This window comes from Tigriopus californicus, chromosome 11 (genome assembly GCF_007210705.1).
Source record: "Tigriopus californicus strain San Diego chromosome 11, Tcal_SD_v2.1, whole genome shotgun sequence".
In the NCBI taxonomy this organism is placed as follows: Eukaryota; Metazoa; Arthropoda; class Copepoda; order Harpacticoida; family Harpacticidae; genus Tigriopus; species Tigriopus californicus.
Genome location: NC_081450.1, coordinates 10,249,776 through 10,268,912, shown reverse-complemented (window position 1 = coordinate 10,268,912; position 19,137 = coordinate 10,249,776). Strand labels below are relative to the sequence as shown.

The 19,137-nt window shown below is 43.8% G+C and overlaps 1 protein-coding gene across 1 annotated transcript in view; it reads right to left on the bottom strand.

Moving 5' to 3' along the window:
- Positions 1-18,767, bottom strand: part of LOC131890482 (brother of CDO-like) — a 44,554-nt gene extending 25,787 nt beyond the window's left edge. The window contains exon 1 of the mRNA XM_059239832.1: positions 17,852-18,767. Within this exon, the coding sequence (XP_059095815.1) occupies positions 17,852-17,918 (67 nt within the window). The 5' untranslated portion in view covers positions 17,919-18,767. The remainder of the gene's footprint in view (positions 1-17,851) is intronic.
- Between the last annotated feature and the right edge of the window lie 370 nt (positions 18,768-19,137).

Genomic DNA, 19,137 nt, shown 5'->3' with positions numbered 1-19,137 from the left:
AGGTGGATTCCATGGAACCTACCATGGAAAATGAGCTTGTCATCAGGGAACAATGCGTCGCTCTTCATGGTAGAGAGAATCGCATTTCGTGCAAAAAATCCCAACCGCAAGGTTGAAGGCCAGATTGGACCACGACGAAAAAGAGAACGACGAGCTCGAGAGCCACAAAGCAAATTGGAAAGTCGGATAATGACATTTTTCACACTCTCGTCGAACAATGCCGCTTTTAAGGCTCCCTTAACCACTGGTCCAGCAGGAACATTGGCAGAACCAGGTGAATGAAATGGAAAGGAAATCCTCCAGATCTCGCACTAAAATACGGGGATCGAAACGAAGCCTGACTTTGCTTTAGACCTTGATCCTTGAAAAGCCAAGTGTTGCATGTGAAGGCAGAAAGAGAATTCCGTACGTACACACACTAAACTACAATCAATGGTGCATAGTCGAACCCAAGCAATGACCACGGCGAGAAATGAACCTTTGTTCCCATTCACAGAATGGCCAGAATGAAAAATGGCCAAATAAAATGTGGTATGACCTACGTCCATGTGATGTGCCTAGCCCAAGGCAAGCCTAACTGATCGGTGGTGCTCTTGTCACATTGAGTAAGACCATTGGCCTATGCTTGTGGTTTAATGGCTCCCGTTGCGAGAACACACATTACGTACGTACGAGATTCTAGCGAGGAACCAAATGTAATCAGAAGGAAGCCTACTTTAAATAAGCTAAGTGTAGTCCCCGAGAAGCCGACATCGATCGATATCTTCTACAGAGTATTTTGAATCCACTTCAGGAAAGATGATATGCTGGGCTTGTCATGTTTTCAAATGGATTTGAACTACATCCCACTGTGGAATTACATTTTTGTTCGAGGATTAAATTGATTGCATGTATCTTCTGCCAGCGCGGCTTTTGAGTAGTACCTGAGAGTAAGCTAAACTCATTTTTCGGGTTTGTGATGATGCTCAATTCTTTTAAGTGCATTGGCCATAACATAAATTGGATCATCTCCGTGAACTTGGCCTTCATGGCCTGGCCAAGACCAACCCTTAAGTACCCACACTGTACACGCAGTCACACGTTTTCCGGGGTCATGGCAAATTTTCATCTTCCACGAAGAATGTGCCTGGAATCCAAAAATGACCCTTCCTGGTCAAACGTAGCGTTCCTTTGAGGCCAGAGGAGAAAGTGTTAGGACAACAACGTCACACGATCCAGAATTCATAGGGCAGCAAGGTCAATTGAAGGAAGGGGGTGGTGTACTACATAAAAACCCAAAGTAGAGCCTTGTCTGGTGATTGGCAGCATTGTGACGATGGAGTCCAAATGGGTAAATGCACGCAGATTTCCTCACCATGAAAACTTTCAAGTTGTCCTAACAATTCCTTTCATCTAAAGTGGCTTCAAACTTCTTCTTCTTCGTCTTCTTCATCCAGTCAAGATTGGAGAGTGCTGCTTAAGCCTTGAGCCACGAAGCAATGTAGAACGTTCAAGGCTGCCTTTCCAGTGTGACCAGATGCTGGCTTGTTCCATCTCGTTCGTCTTAGGCCACATCTCTGTGTCGTCTTCAGTCTTCTGAAACCGGACCAACCTACCCAACCATAATTCAGGGTTGATGCAAAATGCATGCCTAGTGGGTGGCCCGCAGTTCACAGTTCACGTTCGACACACACTCACACACGAGGAATCCATGCATTTACTCCTTCTCTTCTTCCCCTTCACTTCTTAAGCTTCTCAAGTTGTGACGTGATGGGAAGAGCCTTATTTAAGCAATTCAGTTCTGGCAACATGGTCCTTCAGCTCACACTTGCAGTATCTGGTCGTCATTAACATGCATTACAGTACATTATTCTGACGAAGACTGCATGCAGGGCTGTTCCATAACAAACGAGAAATTGCTCTGAATGCCATTAGCAAATACGGTTTTTTTTATGACACCGTTGGGTGAACAGGGTTCTGGAAAAAATCTGACTTTCGTTAAGAAAGTATGGTCCTAACTATTGGAAAGTCAGCCCTCTTCAAAGTACGCTTCCGCTACCTTCTTTTGTTGTTGCTTTCAGACAGCCACTTTGAATGCCTAATATTGATAAAGGATATCATTCATCACAACAACTCAATTGATACATTGACAATTCTACCCTTCAATGGTTTACAAGGTTAAGAAAACACGATGGTTATTGACGCATTTAGTACATAATGGCTACGAAAATCAAGGAACACCAATTTAGGACTACCTTCTGCATTTTATGCATCGCAAACTGGTTGAAATTCACATCCTATCCAATAAGACTGGATATCCTTGTGAAACAGAAAACCCCACCAGACTTTCGAGAGAATCACGACGTTGTCCAGTTCAAACAAGACAAAGGTAGCAGCCAAAACACAATGTTATTTCTAAGGCCAGAATGCCAATCAAATTGTATGCCAAATTGATTCGTAAAACTCGGCTTTGATCCACTTCGAACTGACGACAGACATCTTATTCATGTGCATCATGTCTAGCCTACTTTCGCCATGGAAGCATCATGATTTATGGAGTGACACTTCGACAATTGAAAAACTCAAAGAACTTAACTCAAATATACTTGGGAGTCAATGTGGCCCTGAAGAAAAAAAACCCGAAATTTTGAGGCCTTCCATCTTACAAGGGAAGAGAAAGAGGTGCTCCCCCGTTCTTTCTGATATTTTGGATCCTAGAGCTTTGAGAGTGTATCTTTCTCTTACTCTTCCGTTCAAATTCAGCTTGAACAATGAGTGAATGCCCTTAGCTATCCGCCGGTACAAGGCCCATAGTAGGCAGTATGTCTATGGTTACATCTTCGCTCGCTGCTTTGATAACGAAGGCAAATAGGAACATGCGGAAGTCAATTAAGGCCAGGTTTGGTTGTTCAAGGCTTGTCTCAAGACATGAAGTGTTTCCAGATGATCTTTGTTGTCATAGAACCTTTAAGGAAATCTCACATGCACGGTAGTAGTAACTCAGCGTCTACGTACACTGTACTCCCTGGTCTCTCGGGAAGAATATTGGCCAAGGTTTCGGTTGCTTGTGAGAACCGAATTAAGGAAATATTCTTCTCATAGCTGTGGCATCAAACACAAGAAGGTTCGCAGTAGGGAACTGCATTTTGCTTTTCAACTTTTGGCGGGATAATATGGCCACTACAAAAATCCGCTTGTGGATGAAGGGTGCAGAAGAATAGAAGAGGAACCTCGAGCCTCGATGAGCTTTAAAGCTTAGAGAGACTTAAGAGAGAAAAACTCGTTCTCCGTGCGGCTTGCCACTCTTTAACGAGAACGAGACAGAGAGAAACCATCTATCCTCCATTTGAGGGTTCGAGGAAGTGATGATGAGTATGTCTTCCCGTTTCTGGTTGTTGTTCGTTTTCTCTTTCTTCTTGGGCCGTCGTCCTTCATCCTTCATCCAGTTTGAGATTCGAAACACAGCCATGCAAGGCCAATCTCTCCATCAAACTGCCGACCTTGAAACATGATGTAGGGCCGGAAGAAAACGAAGGGAAAACAAAGGCCTCATTATTACATCAAATACATCCGTTTCTGTCTTGAGGCACAGAATGGATCTTATTACTCATTATTGTACGTAGCATTGGCATTTCATGCCCTTGTCCATATTAGTTGCAGATATGAGCCCTCATCATTTGAGCACAAATATCCGCTTTATAATTGCTTGTCATGGCCATCCAAGGCCATGATGCAATAATTGGAGATCTTGGGCAATCACTTTGGAGGGTTATTGGCCAATATTGCATTATTTTGTGGGTTCATTAGGAAAAAGTATCCCCAATTAAGTGTAATGGAAAATTTGATGCTTATACCTATAGGTAAGGGTATCTTTGTGTTATTCGTGGGTATGAAGGCCAAAAAGTTTGAGGTGGATTCCCTTCATCCTCAATCCGAAACCACAGTCGTTGTTCCCGCCAAGTGAGCTTTTAGCCGGAGGGAACAAATCTTTTGGTTCTGAGCTTTAGTGGCACTCTTCGTATTTTCCATTCCATTGCATCCATCGAGCAGACAGATCTTTGACCGGGTTTTCCAGATTTGGACTTTAGCCACAAAAGGTTTTCGCTTGCCCTTGCGTTTTCAAGGAAAGATTCAAACCTAAAATAGCATCCACGCACACATTTTATTCATGGCAGGTCATTGGCAACCTCAAAATTCAAGAAATTTGTCAATGCAGCTATAAGGTTGGCTATTTTGATTTTGGGAATTCTCGCTAGTCGTTGAACCAGATTTACTTTCGACATGTTTGCCAAATTTCATCTTTTTATATGGTTATTGAACATCATGATGAAAGTTCTAGAAATTTAGTTCAGATCCTGAGGTATATGCATGATTTGCGTATCCGATATCTCAACAAATTCAAAGGTGTATTCTTGACTATCCTCGTCAATATCAACCTTTCCAATCAGTCATTGGATTCGTAAACATTCATTATTAGATACATTACATTGCTTATTTTCCAACCAATGATAAGTTATTGGCTACAATCGAGCCAAGATCCAATTCAAAGAGTTGAAAAAACCTTTTTAGCAAGAAAACGAGAAACACACGAGTGGAAGAACCAATCAGGAATTTTGTCTTTAAGTCTCCAGCGCCATTTTGACTCATTTCCCATTGAATCCTCGTCGGCCATCTTCTTTTGAAGCTTCTGGGGAATTTATCGTGCTTAAATAGAGGAAGAGGAGAATTTGGACCCCGACATGCTCAGGGAGGGAGGTCGTAGGTAAAGGCTGTCCAACGACATCCTCAATGACTTCGGCCTTCGTTCCTCCCACCGTCCTTTCATTCATTGAACAGTCTTTTGGAAGTCATAATTTAAGGATTCCCTGCTCTTTGAAAGACTTTTTAGTTTTGACTTTTTTATGATCCTCTCTGAACAATTCCGCTCATCTGGTGCTGACATAGCTTTTATAGAGAAGGAGGACCAAGAGGACCAGGAGGACTTTCGGGGAAGAAAATGGGGCAAAAAATTGAAAATCACCGTCCTCGAGCTACTACTAATACGGTAACGTTATCGCATTATGCCATTATTATCGTCATGATCATCACCGTCATCTTGGATGTCTCTTTCTCAACCAGCTACACTCTTTCACCCTCCACGAACTGCTGGGTACAGTAAATGTAAATGTAAGACAATTCTTAAATTCATCAAGTCCTCTTCAAACTGAAGAACAGAACAGAACGGTGGGCATTGCGCCAAATTTAGAAGATAATAATGTCCTTGTCAGAGGACAGCAGCTGCGAAGTGTTGATGCCAGTGTTCCTCATGTTTCAACTTTGTGTAGCTCCAACGATGATTTTTTTTGCATTTTCTTACACCACACCGTTGGTTCAGAGAAAACCATTCCCACCTCCAGTATGGATATATAATACTGTATATGGCTTCAAGGGAAGAGGTTGGTTGTCAGGCCTGATAATGGAAGAGGTGCAAATAGACCGTAAATAACAATTCAATTAGCTCCATAAACATTTTTTCCAGCCAGGCCCCTCTCTTGCTTGCACTTTGGTCTTGGTGGGTGGTCTACCTCGAATCGTTGAAGATAATGTATTCGGTTCGGTTGTTGTAGACTGCTATCGTTGCTTTATACCTTCAACCACGTTGGCTTGCTGGAATGGTACAAAGGTAGAGCAGTAATTCAGTCGTGTTGAAGAGAAGGGGGCTCTTGAGAAGTGATTCGCACCAATGCCTCCATATCCTAACATCTTGTTATTATGGAGCATTGACCGGTCCTTTTGTTTCCCTTGAACTCCAGCAACAGGGGAAAAACGTATCTCGTTCCAAATCCGAACACGCTAAAGGACTAAAGTTGGTCGAGAATATCCAAATCGAACTTGAGAGAAAGCCTGGATAATCCTTTCCAACCGCAAATCGAACTTTGGCACACATTTCCTCTCGTGATCCAATTTGTTGGGCTTAGTAGTGTGAGTTCGAGTAAAGGACTCGGAACACAGAATGGATCTCGTGCGGATGACGATCATTTCAATTTTCGAGCCATGTTCACCCTCGCATTTTGATTCTTCCTTGATCTCCTAGGTTGCTTTCATGATAATCTAGGTCAGGGATCACCATGAAAAGGAGCCATTGCGATTTAACCCGGGTACCAGAGTGTCACACGACAACCATTTGCATTCGAGGTCTTGCCATTGGAATTGCCTCGAAAATTGGGACAATTTCTAAATGTCGATCGTGCCAGACATTCTAATTCAGCTTATCTCTTCTTGAAATTCGAAAGCTGTGGGGTGCAATGCCAAGCACCATTCTTTATCTATTGGCGAGTTGTCCAAGGTCTGTCCCTGCATTCGGTTCTGGGTCCAAAATGGCGGTGTCCCTCGAGCCCTCTTTTTTTAAGGTAAACAAATTGTCCAATTATAGGGAAGCAAACTCCCTTCCCCACAAACTCGCTCCACGATTGGTAGAAAGTGCACTTCCAACTCTTAGGAGTTGTATGCATTTCTGATCAGTTCCCCCAAGTTGGCGATGGCAATGCTCGAAAGTCGCTTTCTATATTTATTGGAGACCCATCGACATTCGATCCTTTCTGTTTCACATTTTCATCAAGGCAATCAAAATGCCATGCCTAAAGATCTTATAAAAGGCCTGCTTGCGGTTTAAATTAAAATTCCTGGTTTAATACGATTATTTTCCCGAATGTGCAACTTCAAAACTCTGGCTTGCTCGGTCTATTTCTTGTCAGATTCCAAGACCCCATAGAATTGATAACCAAGATTCATCTGATTTTAAACCCTATTTCACCGGATGATAACAAACTGTCGAGAGTAAGATTTTGGCCTGAATCATTTTTGCCTGTAAGGACCCTTTGGTATGTGTAATACATATAGCTAGCATGTTCTGAGATTCATCTCTCTAGAAACCGAAACTCTATCAACTGACATCTGTTTGTATGTGCGCTATAGTTATGTGTTGGTACATGCAAATATCTTAGATTCTTTGGAACCATTGCAGGCCTCTTCGGGCTGTCCCCATCTTATTTGGCCGTCTTGGTTTGTTGTTGATACGAGTACGTAGTGCGTACGCAGGAGGTGATGGGACCTTGCTCGGTGTCAAGATGCAGGCCAGATCCCAATTCTTTTTTTGTGCAAAAATTGTGGCATACAAATGGCTCAAAAAAAGCCGTTAAAGCTCTTGTTGGAAGCGGCAAGATGCACGTGCACCACATTGTTTCCCCTTGAAGCTTCAATGAAGTTAAGTGAATATGAAAGCTAAGGAACGAGTTCCATTTGACCGTGGTGCATTGCTTTGACTCGTAAATTGACTGAGGCGAAGCGTAGTGGGTATCCCAGCCATCATCATATTTGGCGACGAATGTCAAGGATGTTTTTTGGCCTTGGCCACACTCAAGCACTCGCATTTTCTACTCGAGCCATGTGAAGACGCTTTTCGAGTCATTTTGTTCATGTTGGTTCTTTTGGGGTTTTGGCGAGTGAAGGAGAAGTCGCCCGTCAAGGCAAGTGGAATTGTAACTCGCAAGTGGGACAAAGAACGAAGAGGCTCTCATTCACCCACTCACTCACTCACTCACTCACTCACTCACTCACTCACTCACTGGGTGAAAGGGACGAGGAGGAGAAAGAGAGAGAGAGAGAAAAAAGTTTTCATTCTTTAGCTTGATCTTCTTGTGTCACTTGCCTTAGGGAGCTTAAACTCCTCATCACAGGAAGGACGAAGCAAGAGAATGCTCAGTAGTCATTCGCTCATTGGGGACGAGAAATAAGGAAGAGCGACCAAGAGAACCCGAGCATCGTGAGTGCCCCTTAGCAGCTATAAATACGTACAAGTGCAAAGGGAGTTCTTCTCGTTGGGCTTCACTGACTAGATCGAAGACGAAGACGATGGCGATGGTGATGATGATGACGTCGACGAGGACGGTGAGGCAAGAGGCATTCACATGGAACCCTCCCTCCGGCGGCCTCTGGTCACTGGCCACTCAAGGCCTTCGTAGAGGTCGTCGTTTATTGATGATATAAGAAGGGCTTGGGAGAAAGTGGAAGCGAGGTGGAGAAACTGAGCCGTATTATTTATTTTGGAACAATTCAATATAACTCTCGGAAAGATGGAACACTAACATACGGTTCACTAATGAAGAAAGCATCCTATGGTTTCGTTTTCTTTAAATGGATTGAAATCAACAACTGACAGATCAGTGTCTTGTATTATTTGCGTTTGGCCTAGTTTAAGTATTCTTTTGGTCTCTTCTTGGACCTTTGGTAAGTGGAGATCTAGAGATGAAATCCCGGTTTGAACATACCTAACAACGATGTGTTTCTTAAAAACCCGTCTGACTTCCTTTCAGAATGTCTTATCAAGAAAATTCAGCGAGTTCAAGAGTCCTCTACACCTTGAAATCTCACTCAAAGTCTGAAGCCTTGGAGTCTGTTGTCTGTACTCTAGTATTTGAGGGGCGTGACTTTGGCGCTTTACGCGCTTTAGTACCATTTTTTCCCTTCACTTCAAACATTCCGCCTTCAAAGGATAAAAGATACCCAAGTGCGTGAAGACGAAAAAGAAGAGGTCGCCTTCAGTACCTGCTGACTACCAGCTTGGTTGCTTGAACGATTGGTGGTTGGTGTGAGTTGTAAATTTCCCTTCGGGCTATAAATCCATAAAAGTCAATATTAGAAGGAGAGTGCAAACGGTGGGTTCGGCTCTCTCTCTCTCTCTTTCTCTCCATTTTCCCTGGGTGCTTTTTTCTCTCTGCATATTCGTTTTCACTCCTAGACGGTGCTCTCCAAGTTGGAGGATAGCTGGAGACTAGAGCACAGTGGTATCCAAAGTAACAGTAGTACTGCTAGTAGTAGTACTACTATTACTATGTAGTAGCAGGAGTCGTTCTTCTGTACGTAGAAGCGGTAGCTTATCACGTGGAAATGGATGGTTGCTTTCCAGCCAAGAGTCAGTAACAAAGATTGATTAAGTGACCTGACCATAAAAGTAAGCCATGCTAGTCGGGATGGAGGTGTTTCATCGGTAAAAACGAAGGATCTCACGGTAATCCATGACCTTCCGCGAATGCACAGGATGAGCAGAAATTATGACGAATCGTCTGACCATTTACAAATCTCAAAGTCGTTTGGCACACTCGGAAGACGGAACCCGCCCTTCAAGTTGTTTCAATTCCATCATGACCACCACACCATGGGATCTTTTTGTGGGTTCTCTTTGGCCTTTTTTTCGCATTTCCTGCCTCCATGGAATACACATTAGCCGTCTCTCCCAACTAAGAAATGCCTCGTCAAGACTTGTGCCCATTGGACCCGGCGGATTCCATGAAGTGTGGAATACCCACTCGTTGACTTTCCCATGGAGACGCTCCTTTGAAAAGTGAACAAGAATGCAAAAAACCGTCTTATCTGCCTCCTACAATGGGCCTTCAGAGAGAAGAGGGAAAGGCGAAAAGCTCGAAAACTTCGAATTGGGCTAAATAGGCTAGTTTTGATACGTATCTAGGGATGTGCCTATCAATCTTGACTGTCTTCTCAGGTACCTCAACTTTAAACCGGACGACCAAAGCGGAGGTAAGGTCCGATAAGACCCACTCGAATGGTCCGTACCCTTCTTGGTATTAGAGGCCATCCAACAATCTTTGAACTCGTTCGAAAAAGAGACTTTGGTGCTGAGCTGTTTAATGTAAGGATTTATCGCGAAAGAGAGCTTAAACGACAGGTATTGTGCAAATTCCAGGATTTGAAACTGTTAGCCAAACAGGCGTGGATCCCAAGGGTTAAACACTAAAACGTGGATAAAAGATAAACCAAGAAAATCTTTCGTTTTGATGAACTATCTCTATGGCACATGTACGTGTGGCCATGCTCCCAAACTTATGATAAAATTCACATTTGGCAAATAATAACTGACCACCATGTTTATCAGTTTCGTCTAGGGTCAAGTAGTTAAAAAGTAATATGAGTCTAATCCCGAATTAGAATGCAGCAGTCTCATTGCGCTAAGTAACGAGTGCACTTGTTCCTTGTCGTAGTTTTAGGAATAACGGTCGGAATAGCTCTAAGAATGGAAGTTCCTTAAAAGTGCATAAGAGAGCGATTAACTTCGAGAAGCTTCAACTTCATCAAGACGTTCAAGAAGATTTCAAACATCAGTTTCCGACATGTTTTGTGTTCTTGCTCAAAAAGAGAACAACACATGTTCTATTTCTTTTATTAAGGGACAACAGCCTTCAAAACTGGTTGTGCTTAAATTAGGGTCATATATTATTAGTTGCAAAGAAGAGAGGGATCTCGGTAGCTTTTCCTTTTGAAAGAAGCTTCTAAAAGCGTAGGAAAAAGGACATTCCCCATCAGGGAATGAGATAGAATGTGGGTTATCTCCATAGTGGTTTTGATCCAAATCAAATTACTTTTCCTTTGAGTTTCCATGAAAATGTTCGAGAAAAAGTTTTTTTTATATCTCCAATGGGGAAGAAGGGCCAAGGTCAGTCTTTGAAAGGAGCTTGACAGATTTTAACCAACAGGAACACCACCAGAGGGGCCATGATCGACAGGACCATGGACTACAATGGCTTTTGTCTAACCTCGATTCCATTTTTATTGATTTTTGTTCGAGCCTTTCCGTCTTCCTCCAAATTCAATTGTCAAGGCAAGAAACCTGAAGCGAAGTGAGAGAAACCATAAAGCTTGGACCATGAGGTGCACAGTATCTTTTCTGTACTTTGCCACTTCTAGTTCCATTAACGTGGGAGAATAATTTTTCACTTCGATCAGTAAACTTTTATCGTGAGAAAAGAAGCTGACAAACGTTGGCACGTTCCTTTCATAAGATCCTCTTTTCATGGGAAACTTACTTATCCTCCAACCTGTCCCACTAGCCTCTTTGGTTTGCTTTTACGTCTGGCAACCGGGTCAGTCCCAAGCTTGCTTCTGTCTGTTCCAGTGCTCCAATAACAACGATCAAAGTCATTTTGGATCACTATCTTCGCTGTCCATCGCTTCCCACTCAAGAGTTTGTCCCATAGAATGACGGAGCGGAATCGGAAACCAAGGAAGCAGAAGATGTGATTAGATGCGCACTTATCACACCGTGATTGGGCATTCTCTTGGAACACACAAGATTGGGGGATGCAATCGCCCGCTAAACCCAAAAACATGTGAAGGCGATCCGCACCTTTGCGCTTAGTGAAATAAGTTTTGATGAAACACCGCCAACATTGGAATCTTTATGGTATGGATGGATGGATCTGTTATCCAATCCAAGACAGAAGTGCACAACCATATATCAGGCGCACATCCATCAGAAATTCCTTCAATGTATGACAGTTGGCTGATATTTATCTCATACCGTACTACTGATTTCACATTCCCAGGCAGGGAACAAAAGGAGCAAGTCGAGTAGCTCCACATTGAGACCCCTCTTAAAGCCTCAGACCCCTGATTCCATATGTTCCAACGACACGGTGTATCGGATACAGATGATCACACTCTTGAAAACTTGCTGACATCGCGCACCGCAGAAACCCCTCGACTGAGAATCATCTTGAGTCTTCAGTTTGCGTAGAAAGACGATATGGAACATTTGAGAGGTATAACCATGGAACACAGATGCCAACGAACCACCTGCCTCTATACGAAAAAAGTTGTACATGGAAACTTCTGTTTGACCTTGGTTAATTTCAGATCAAAAGAACATGCGTGTCATCGTCTGATTTAGTGATTACACCATCATGCAGTTTTTGCTAACAAGACGGATGACTCCACTTAATTTTCTGGAAGACTGTGAATGGGTAATCTGAACTCTCGATCTTGTACATTAAGCCTTGGCTACAGATCTTGTGGAAAGAAACAAAAATAGCTATTTCAAGCTCCATAATTCTAATGATAGAATCTAAAAAGTAATACCAGAGCAACCTATGCACTTAACGTGGATATGGATCGAGTACTGTAAATTACCAATGGCTGGGCATCCATGTCTATTATGTTCTCAAGTAACTTGGTTAGTTGATCATTGGCCTTAGTGGTGTGGAAAGCTCATCTGTCATAATCCATGGGCCTTCCTACTCCTCTAATCGCCATTATCCCGTTTTTATCCTCCACCTTTTAAGGACCACACAGCCCTGCTACTCAAACCCTGTGTGGTCAAAAAATCGACGAGAGTTTCGGCTTTAACATTCACAAATATTCGCAATCAATCGGCAAAGTTTATCACTATTCCTTGAGCTTTTCTTTCCTCGCTTGTTTGCATTGGCAGTTTTTCATTTGTGCTCGAAAAATTGTGTACACTAGTAGATAGATATGCACTTCCAAGCTCTGTTCGCCAACTTTCCTGCGTCCATTTCATCAAAAAAAAAACTCGGGCCTGGATGATGATGAGTGGTGTTCGCATATGAATGTTGTGCGTGCGCCACTCCTGTTTGGCAATGACACGTCATCAAAACATATGATTATGGAACGACAGAGAGGGGAGTGGGACAGTGGGACAGTGGGACATTGAGACCTCATCACGAAACGCCTCCCTTGTTGCAATAACCGTCTGGTTGGATGGACGACGATGATGATGATGATATCCTCGGGAGTGTCAAGCCAAGTGGCATGATTTGATCAAACATCCAAATGCTTTTGTCACCGAGTCGTTCTTCTTCCGCTCAGGACCGAGGACAACCACCTCCACCTCCCAATCTAAGAAGTATTGTTGTTGCCTTTAGCCCTGAGTGAGAGTCAAGCAGATAAGGTTTTCGAGCAAGTAGCAATGCACATCTTGGAAGCTGTTGGCTGATTCTATTGGCATAAATAGATGATGGACTGAGAAGGGTGGAAGAAGTTGTTTTCGGATGGTAGAACAGAGTAATGAGAACTTTGCAAGATGAGCAAATGGAGACATTTTACCCCAAATGATGCGGAAACGGAAAAGAGGCCCCATGTTTCTCCATCGTACGCGTGCGAGTACGAGTACTCTAGTGTACTACATGGGCTTAGAATGGTACTCGAGTTATGGAGCAACTGTGTACTAAGATCATTACTTGACTTTTATGGAACTTTTGGCCTAGGATGACAATATCCTTGACTTGGATCGAGGATCTTTTGGCAGCGCCAATTGCAATGGACCTCACAACAACATTCACATTACACATTCATGGGGCACAACTTACAGACTAATTTCATTAGGCCTTCTGCGGGTCTTCCATGGCGTATGAACGGCTAACCGTACAACAAAAGAAGGTTGACTTTTTTGCAATGATCCCTCGTTCTTGTTCTTTTGGTCCTCCCACTTCATGAGTGTCGTCCCACGACCCAAATCACTTTGGACATGACTTGGCATTTCCCCACCATGACATCTAGGCCGTTTGCAATCATGCACTTGGACAGCCCCAAATGGGTTCCTCTGTTTTTGCTTGTTTCGAGAGGTTCTTTCTCCAAGAGTGGTCCATTGTGATCCTAGCAAATAACAACATGACATGATTGGGATGGGAGTGATTTTTCGACACCAAACATCGAGAAAACGAACCAACGAGATTGCCTGTCCCATGTTATTCCACGCATCCTCAAGAGTCGGTCGGGTGGTGATACACTGGCACGACCTTTTCTGGTCTCCAAGGTCCAAGATTCGACCTTCTAAACTCGACTCCAGACTTTGGTCCGTCCTCAGCCGATTTGAGATGAAACCCTTCTCGACAAGGCGTGAGGATGTTAGGAAGATACAAAAGCAAAAGTGTGGGAGAACACCCCAAAACCAACCAGGGATAAGATGAATGTAGAGTTCAGACAAAAGGGAACCAAGCAGACCATGGACTGATCTTTTTTGGCTTGGGAGTGGAACCAACCAACAGACCTCCTTAGAGACCTCACTATGTGCTTGCGACCAAACTGTCAACAAAATCATGGCCCAGGGAAAAAAAAACGAAAATACCCTGAGTCAGGTTTCATTTGAGTCGAGTTTCTAGCCAAGTTATCAAAGATCAATTGGCGGAAATTCATGAGTGCGTATGGCAATAACCGAGTCTCTTGAAGGTTCCGGGAACAAGACGTCACAACAACAAATTCTTATATCTGGGTCAGGGTCCGGGATCATCGCATCGTTGTGAAATTCGTGGGTCAATTCTTGATGATAGGGGCTCACCGAGACTGAACAGGAACTCCATCCTATAACCTAGATAATGGTTTTCGGGAATGTTGAGCATCGATCCTTGATCACCAGAACGCGCCTCGAGGGTCTTGGATTTCTCTCCAACTCAATTGCATAAAGAGGGCGCAGAGCCTTCGATAACGACGACCTTTGTTAAGAAGTCTTGGAGGAAAGAAGAGGCGCATCGGAATGTGAAGGACTAAAAATGACCTTGCTAAGACTATGGGTACATCGGAAGTGGCCACATCGTTGTATATTATGCTCTTCTTTTCCCGCTTGACCTCTCTGGGCACTCTGCCGCAAATGGTAATAATCATCATAATAGGACCCGGAAGATCTCCTTTCAATCGATATTTGCCTCGCTACATAATAAACCGAAATACTGACCACCTTGTCTTTTCAGGTCTGGCAGAACACTTTAGGGGATCGAACAACAAGCTTAGACTTCCACTACCAACCTACGGACATGGGTCCAAAATCGGCTGGGATACAAAAACCTCAAATCCGCCTCGAGAAAAAAGCAAAGTTGGAAGCAAATTCTGCCAACTCCGCGAATCCACCAGAAAATCGAGTGGAAGTGAAGACGAAACATTGAACCTGGGGAATTGCGGCATGACAGTGTGCGTATTTCAAGGATCCGAACTTGAAACAAATCCACTGCGAGGTGGGCAGGGAAAAGTTTTTTTCCACCCTTTGTTTTGCCCTGTTCTTTTCCTCATCATCCTCTTCTTGAGCACACCCACTTGTGCCATCTTGAACGTTTCTCTTTCTCTCAAGTTGAAACGAGAAGAGGCCCACCGCGAGTTTCTACGATTTGTGTGCTCAATGGAAAAACAAATGCGAAGGAATGCCTCCAAAGGGCCTTCCTTCCCAGTTCTATCTGGTGGTGGTTTGGGTCCAAATTCTGCACTGCGGTCCAAATTCCACATCCAAAATGGAGTGAGTATTTAACCCACGAGTAGAACTCGAACGCCCAACCGGTAAAAAAGGATTATTGCACATTGTAAACCACCTGAAATCTGGCCTCTAAATACGAAGGCAACCAGTTGTGACCTTGTGGTTCGAAAGACCCTCTTGATCTCGCAAAGGCTGCTGATTTTGACAAGTGGAACACTCTGGCTGTCTGTCTCGCTTAACTCCTACGTAACGACCGACATTGACAATGAAATAAGAGAATAAATGTCCCGTTTTTCCCTGACGCTCGGCTAAAGTCTCTTTCCTAGTTTTCCATCATCGTTCTTGGGTTCCCAGAAGCATGCAGAAATGGAAGTGCTGACTATTATTCAAGGTCTTTGTCCCTCGTCTTGGCCGCAATTTGAGTGCATGTTCTGGCTCATGTTATAGTACTTGAAGTCTGATGGCGGTGTCGCTCTCTTTAAAATTTCGCTTCTCGTCCTCTTTTCCTCTTTCCTGGTTCCCTGAAAAAAGAAACGACAGAGGGGCCCTCATCATCTCTGATGAGATCTTTTTTATGGAAATCACCATCTTCATCGTACCCAAGAGCTATTCCCATTCCACAATTACATCCGACATGTGTTTGGATACCTTAGATGATAAAACCTCGAAATTTTTCTATACTGTCAAACCTCATCGCTCATCATCCCACTGAAGGTCATACCTTCTCGCTAAGAGGATGCTACAACACAAGGGAAAAGTGCATCTAGAAGATGTGCATCTCAAGCTCTCTTTATGAAAATCTCGAGAGATAGCCTTGTGGACCGTAAATCTCGCTTAAGACACAAAAGAAAGGCCATCTTGGAATCCTTCATATCGACAAAGACCCTCATTGTTTTGCCACCAAAACAGTCAAAGGCTGAGATAGATGAAACAGCTTTTCCTATTTCCCCATGTACAGTACTTACTAGAGAACCAGGATGATGCCGCAATGTACAGTACTATTGAACAACTGAGACGGGTGGGCAAATATCAAATGACCCGAGGATACCGATAAGGTAGACAAGCCTATTCAAGCATGGATTTCCAAATGCGAGCCAAGGCAAAGCCAAATTAGATTCTAATGGTTTCTCAATGTCTTAGGGCCAAGTCGGTGTATGACGGTCTATACTTACAAACCCTGGGCCTGGTGGGCTTAATATCCTTGGAAAAGGCACGGAATTCAGTAAATTGTGCGGTCGACCAGGAGCTGGCCATAGTCGACAGGTGACTCTCCACATTTGCATACTCTATGCATACTATTACCCCCGAACTCTCCACTGGTTGTAAACACATCGGGTTCAGAGGGCTTGGAAATAGTTCTATGGAATCTGCGAGATTAGTCCGAATTAAGAAAGAGACCAAAAAGTAAGAACTAAGTTGAAGAGGCGTTGTCTTAAGACTTGACAAGATTTGAGTTGGGTCTATTTTTGTAATTTTTGAACGAAAGGAAAAATGCGCTTGTTTCTGCTAATTAACAGACAGTGGCAAAAAATGAGGCTTAAATAGAACAAATGTTGGGGATTCGTTATTGCCTAAATTCGCAGATTGTCCTTGAAAGAAGTGAGTCAAAAGTCAAAAATTAGGTTTGTCAACCCGAGACATATTTTGCAGGTTTTTTGGGGGCTCGGCTGAAATGTGATAAGCGTCACAATGCACTGGAAGAACTGAATGATATCCTGAAGGCATAAAGTATCTGGTAGCCTCTTATTTTAGTTTCTTGCCTCCTTCATCTCCTTCTTCTTCTTTTTCTCCTTGGCCAAGAGGTTTTGTGTGAAAAGCGAGATGAAATATCTGAAGACCCCTCCTCCAAGGGACTCCGTGCCCTTCGTTCGTTGGTTGGTTCGTACGCATGTGGTAAAAGACTGGCAATTTCCTGGAAGAAGGGTCTTCCTTCTCCTGTTTCCTTTCCTCTTTCGTTCTTACTCTCCATAGCGCTATCTATGGTGCTAGTATGTACTAGACTATAAACGACTTCGCAATTGATGTGTCCCCAAAAGCCTGTGTTCATGGCCCAAGAAAATGGCTCTTTCGCCAGCAGATTCAAATGGATAAAAAGCTGGAAAAGAATAAGCATACGTAACGAGCAACGATTTCCCTGGAGAAGATGAAAACGCTGGGGCTATTCTTCTCCAAGAAGCCCCCACACTGAAAGCAGCTTACGTACTACATCTCGTTCTCGTCCTCCTCCTCCTAGGACACCAAACTAGTCCATCCACCCTCAGATCTTGCCCAGAGTATGTACAGAATGTAGCCGGTAGCCGGTCCATATAACATTAAGCAAGCATGGAACTACCGGAATCGTGGCCTACTTTAACCCGGTGGTTCCTGTCGCGCCCGTAACTCGTGATAGTGATAGAGGCTTTTTCACGTATGACGTATCTCTTTAAGAAGGCAGAAAAAAGTTTGCATAATGGCTCGCTTGATATGAAGCGACTTGGCGTCTGGGACTTTATTTCTACCATGCCATGACAGTGTTACACTAGCAGCCGCTTTGCTCTCCGTCACATAATATGAAGTGCACTGAACTGGTCTCCTTTTTTCATCCACCACTGGGAGGAAATTTTTGAGGACAAAACATTTGCATGATGACGTGACGACTGACAAATACTATGGTCCGAGCTCAAGAGTTTGTCGTTGAAGAGTCATGCCACAAAGTTCATTTGCATATCGCCACTCTTCATTTCTGCCTGGGCTTTTGACTTGGCCAAGGTCGGTGGGCCTTTTTTTACATTAGAAATGGAGTCTCGAAACTTGCCAAAGTTCAACGTATTGCCCAACAAAGAGGAATAAATAATCCCTATTGCTTACCGTCAGTGATGATAAAGAACCCCGCGAGATGAAGAAAGGTTGCCAAGCAGGCGATAATGTTTGTCATTTTTCACTTTTTGCCCCCCTCCCAATTCACACACTCAAGAAGCACTCGTCGGAAATGGACGCAGTCTCGCGTTTCGCTCGCCCAGAAAGCCCGGAATATTTCCCTCGGAAATACTGTGGTTGATGTTGCAAATTCCAATTTCACAGCAACGTCAATTCAAGATGGGGCCACTGCTACCCCCTGGCTCATTTCGTCCCTCGAGCCCATTTCTTATCACAGCTTGAACGAGGAAGAATGCTTCAAGATCCCTCGGCGGTCCGTTCCAATCCTCGGGGTCGTCTAAGGCATGAAACAATAGTAATAGTGAATGAAAAACGAGAAGGTCCAGAACCTGTCACTTTGACAATTGCACTTTCTCCAGGATCCTCACTGCCTCTATCTTAGGGTCGAATCCTCTCCAGGAGGGCTTTTAAAAGAAATTGTCCTCAGGGAAGAAGGTGTCCGCTTACAGACCCATGATTCCATAGGGAAATGTTTCACTAACGACCTCATCTCGAGGAGGTTTCTTCCTCATGTTAAGCCCCGATTTGACTAATTCTCGCGCTGTCTGATGACGAGCAGACTGGCTCGCAACAATGGCACGCCTCTTTCTCCGGCCAATGCTGCTCCGACTTTCTCGGTCTCACAACGATTAGGGCCAATAAATTTGGGGATGAGGCATAAATTAATCTTTGTTTCGCAACAAAACTCCAGATCAGCACTTTTCGGTCTCCAATTTATTTTATTATTTCACTCGAAACTCGACCGAGGACGCGTACCGTGACACTGGGATAACTAACGTCTCGCAACTATCTGACGGGCCAATCTTCGAGACTGAGGAACAAGCAGCGGCCTCCTCTCCTCGAGGCTGGAGCTCAGCGGGCACCACACACACTCGCACAGTTCAGAGGGAGCCAGGGACGGAAGGACCTCCAAGTCCGATCCATCCAAAAGGAGGAAAGCGGACGAGGCCAACGCTGCAGAAGAGGAGCAGAGAACCTGCCTTTGACGCGGCATTCGCCCTTCTCGGGAATTCTAGTACGTACGTACTGTACATGTAAAGCGATGGTCTCCTCTGCTCGAACATTCTTGTTGTTCCTGAGCCATGTACGTATACTTAGAGGATTGGGATTTGGGATACTGCTCCTCAAACGTCTTTTCCGAAGCATAAGATTGCTATTTTGATGGGTTCAATGTAATGCAATGCACCTTCATCCTCAATCCTATTTCTTTTTTAATA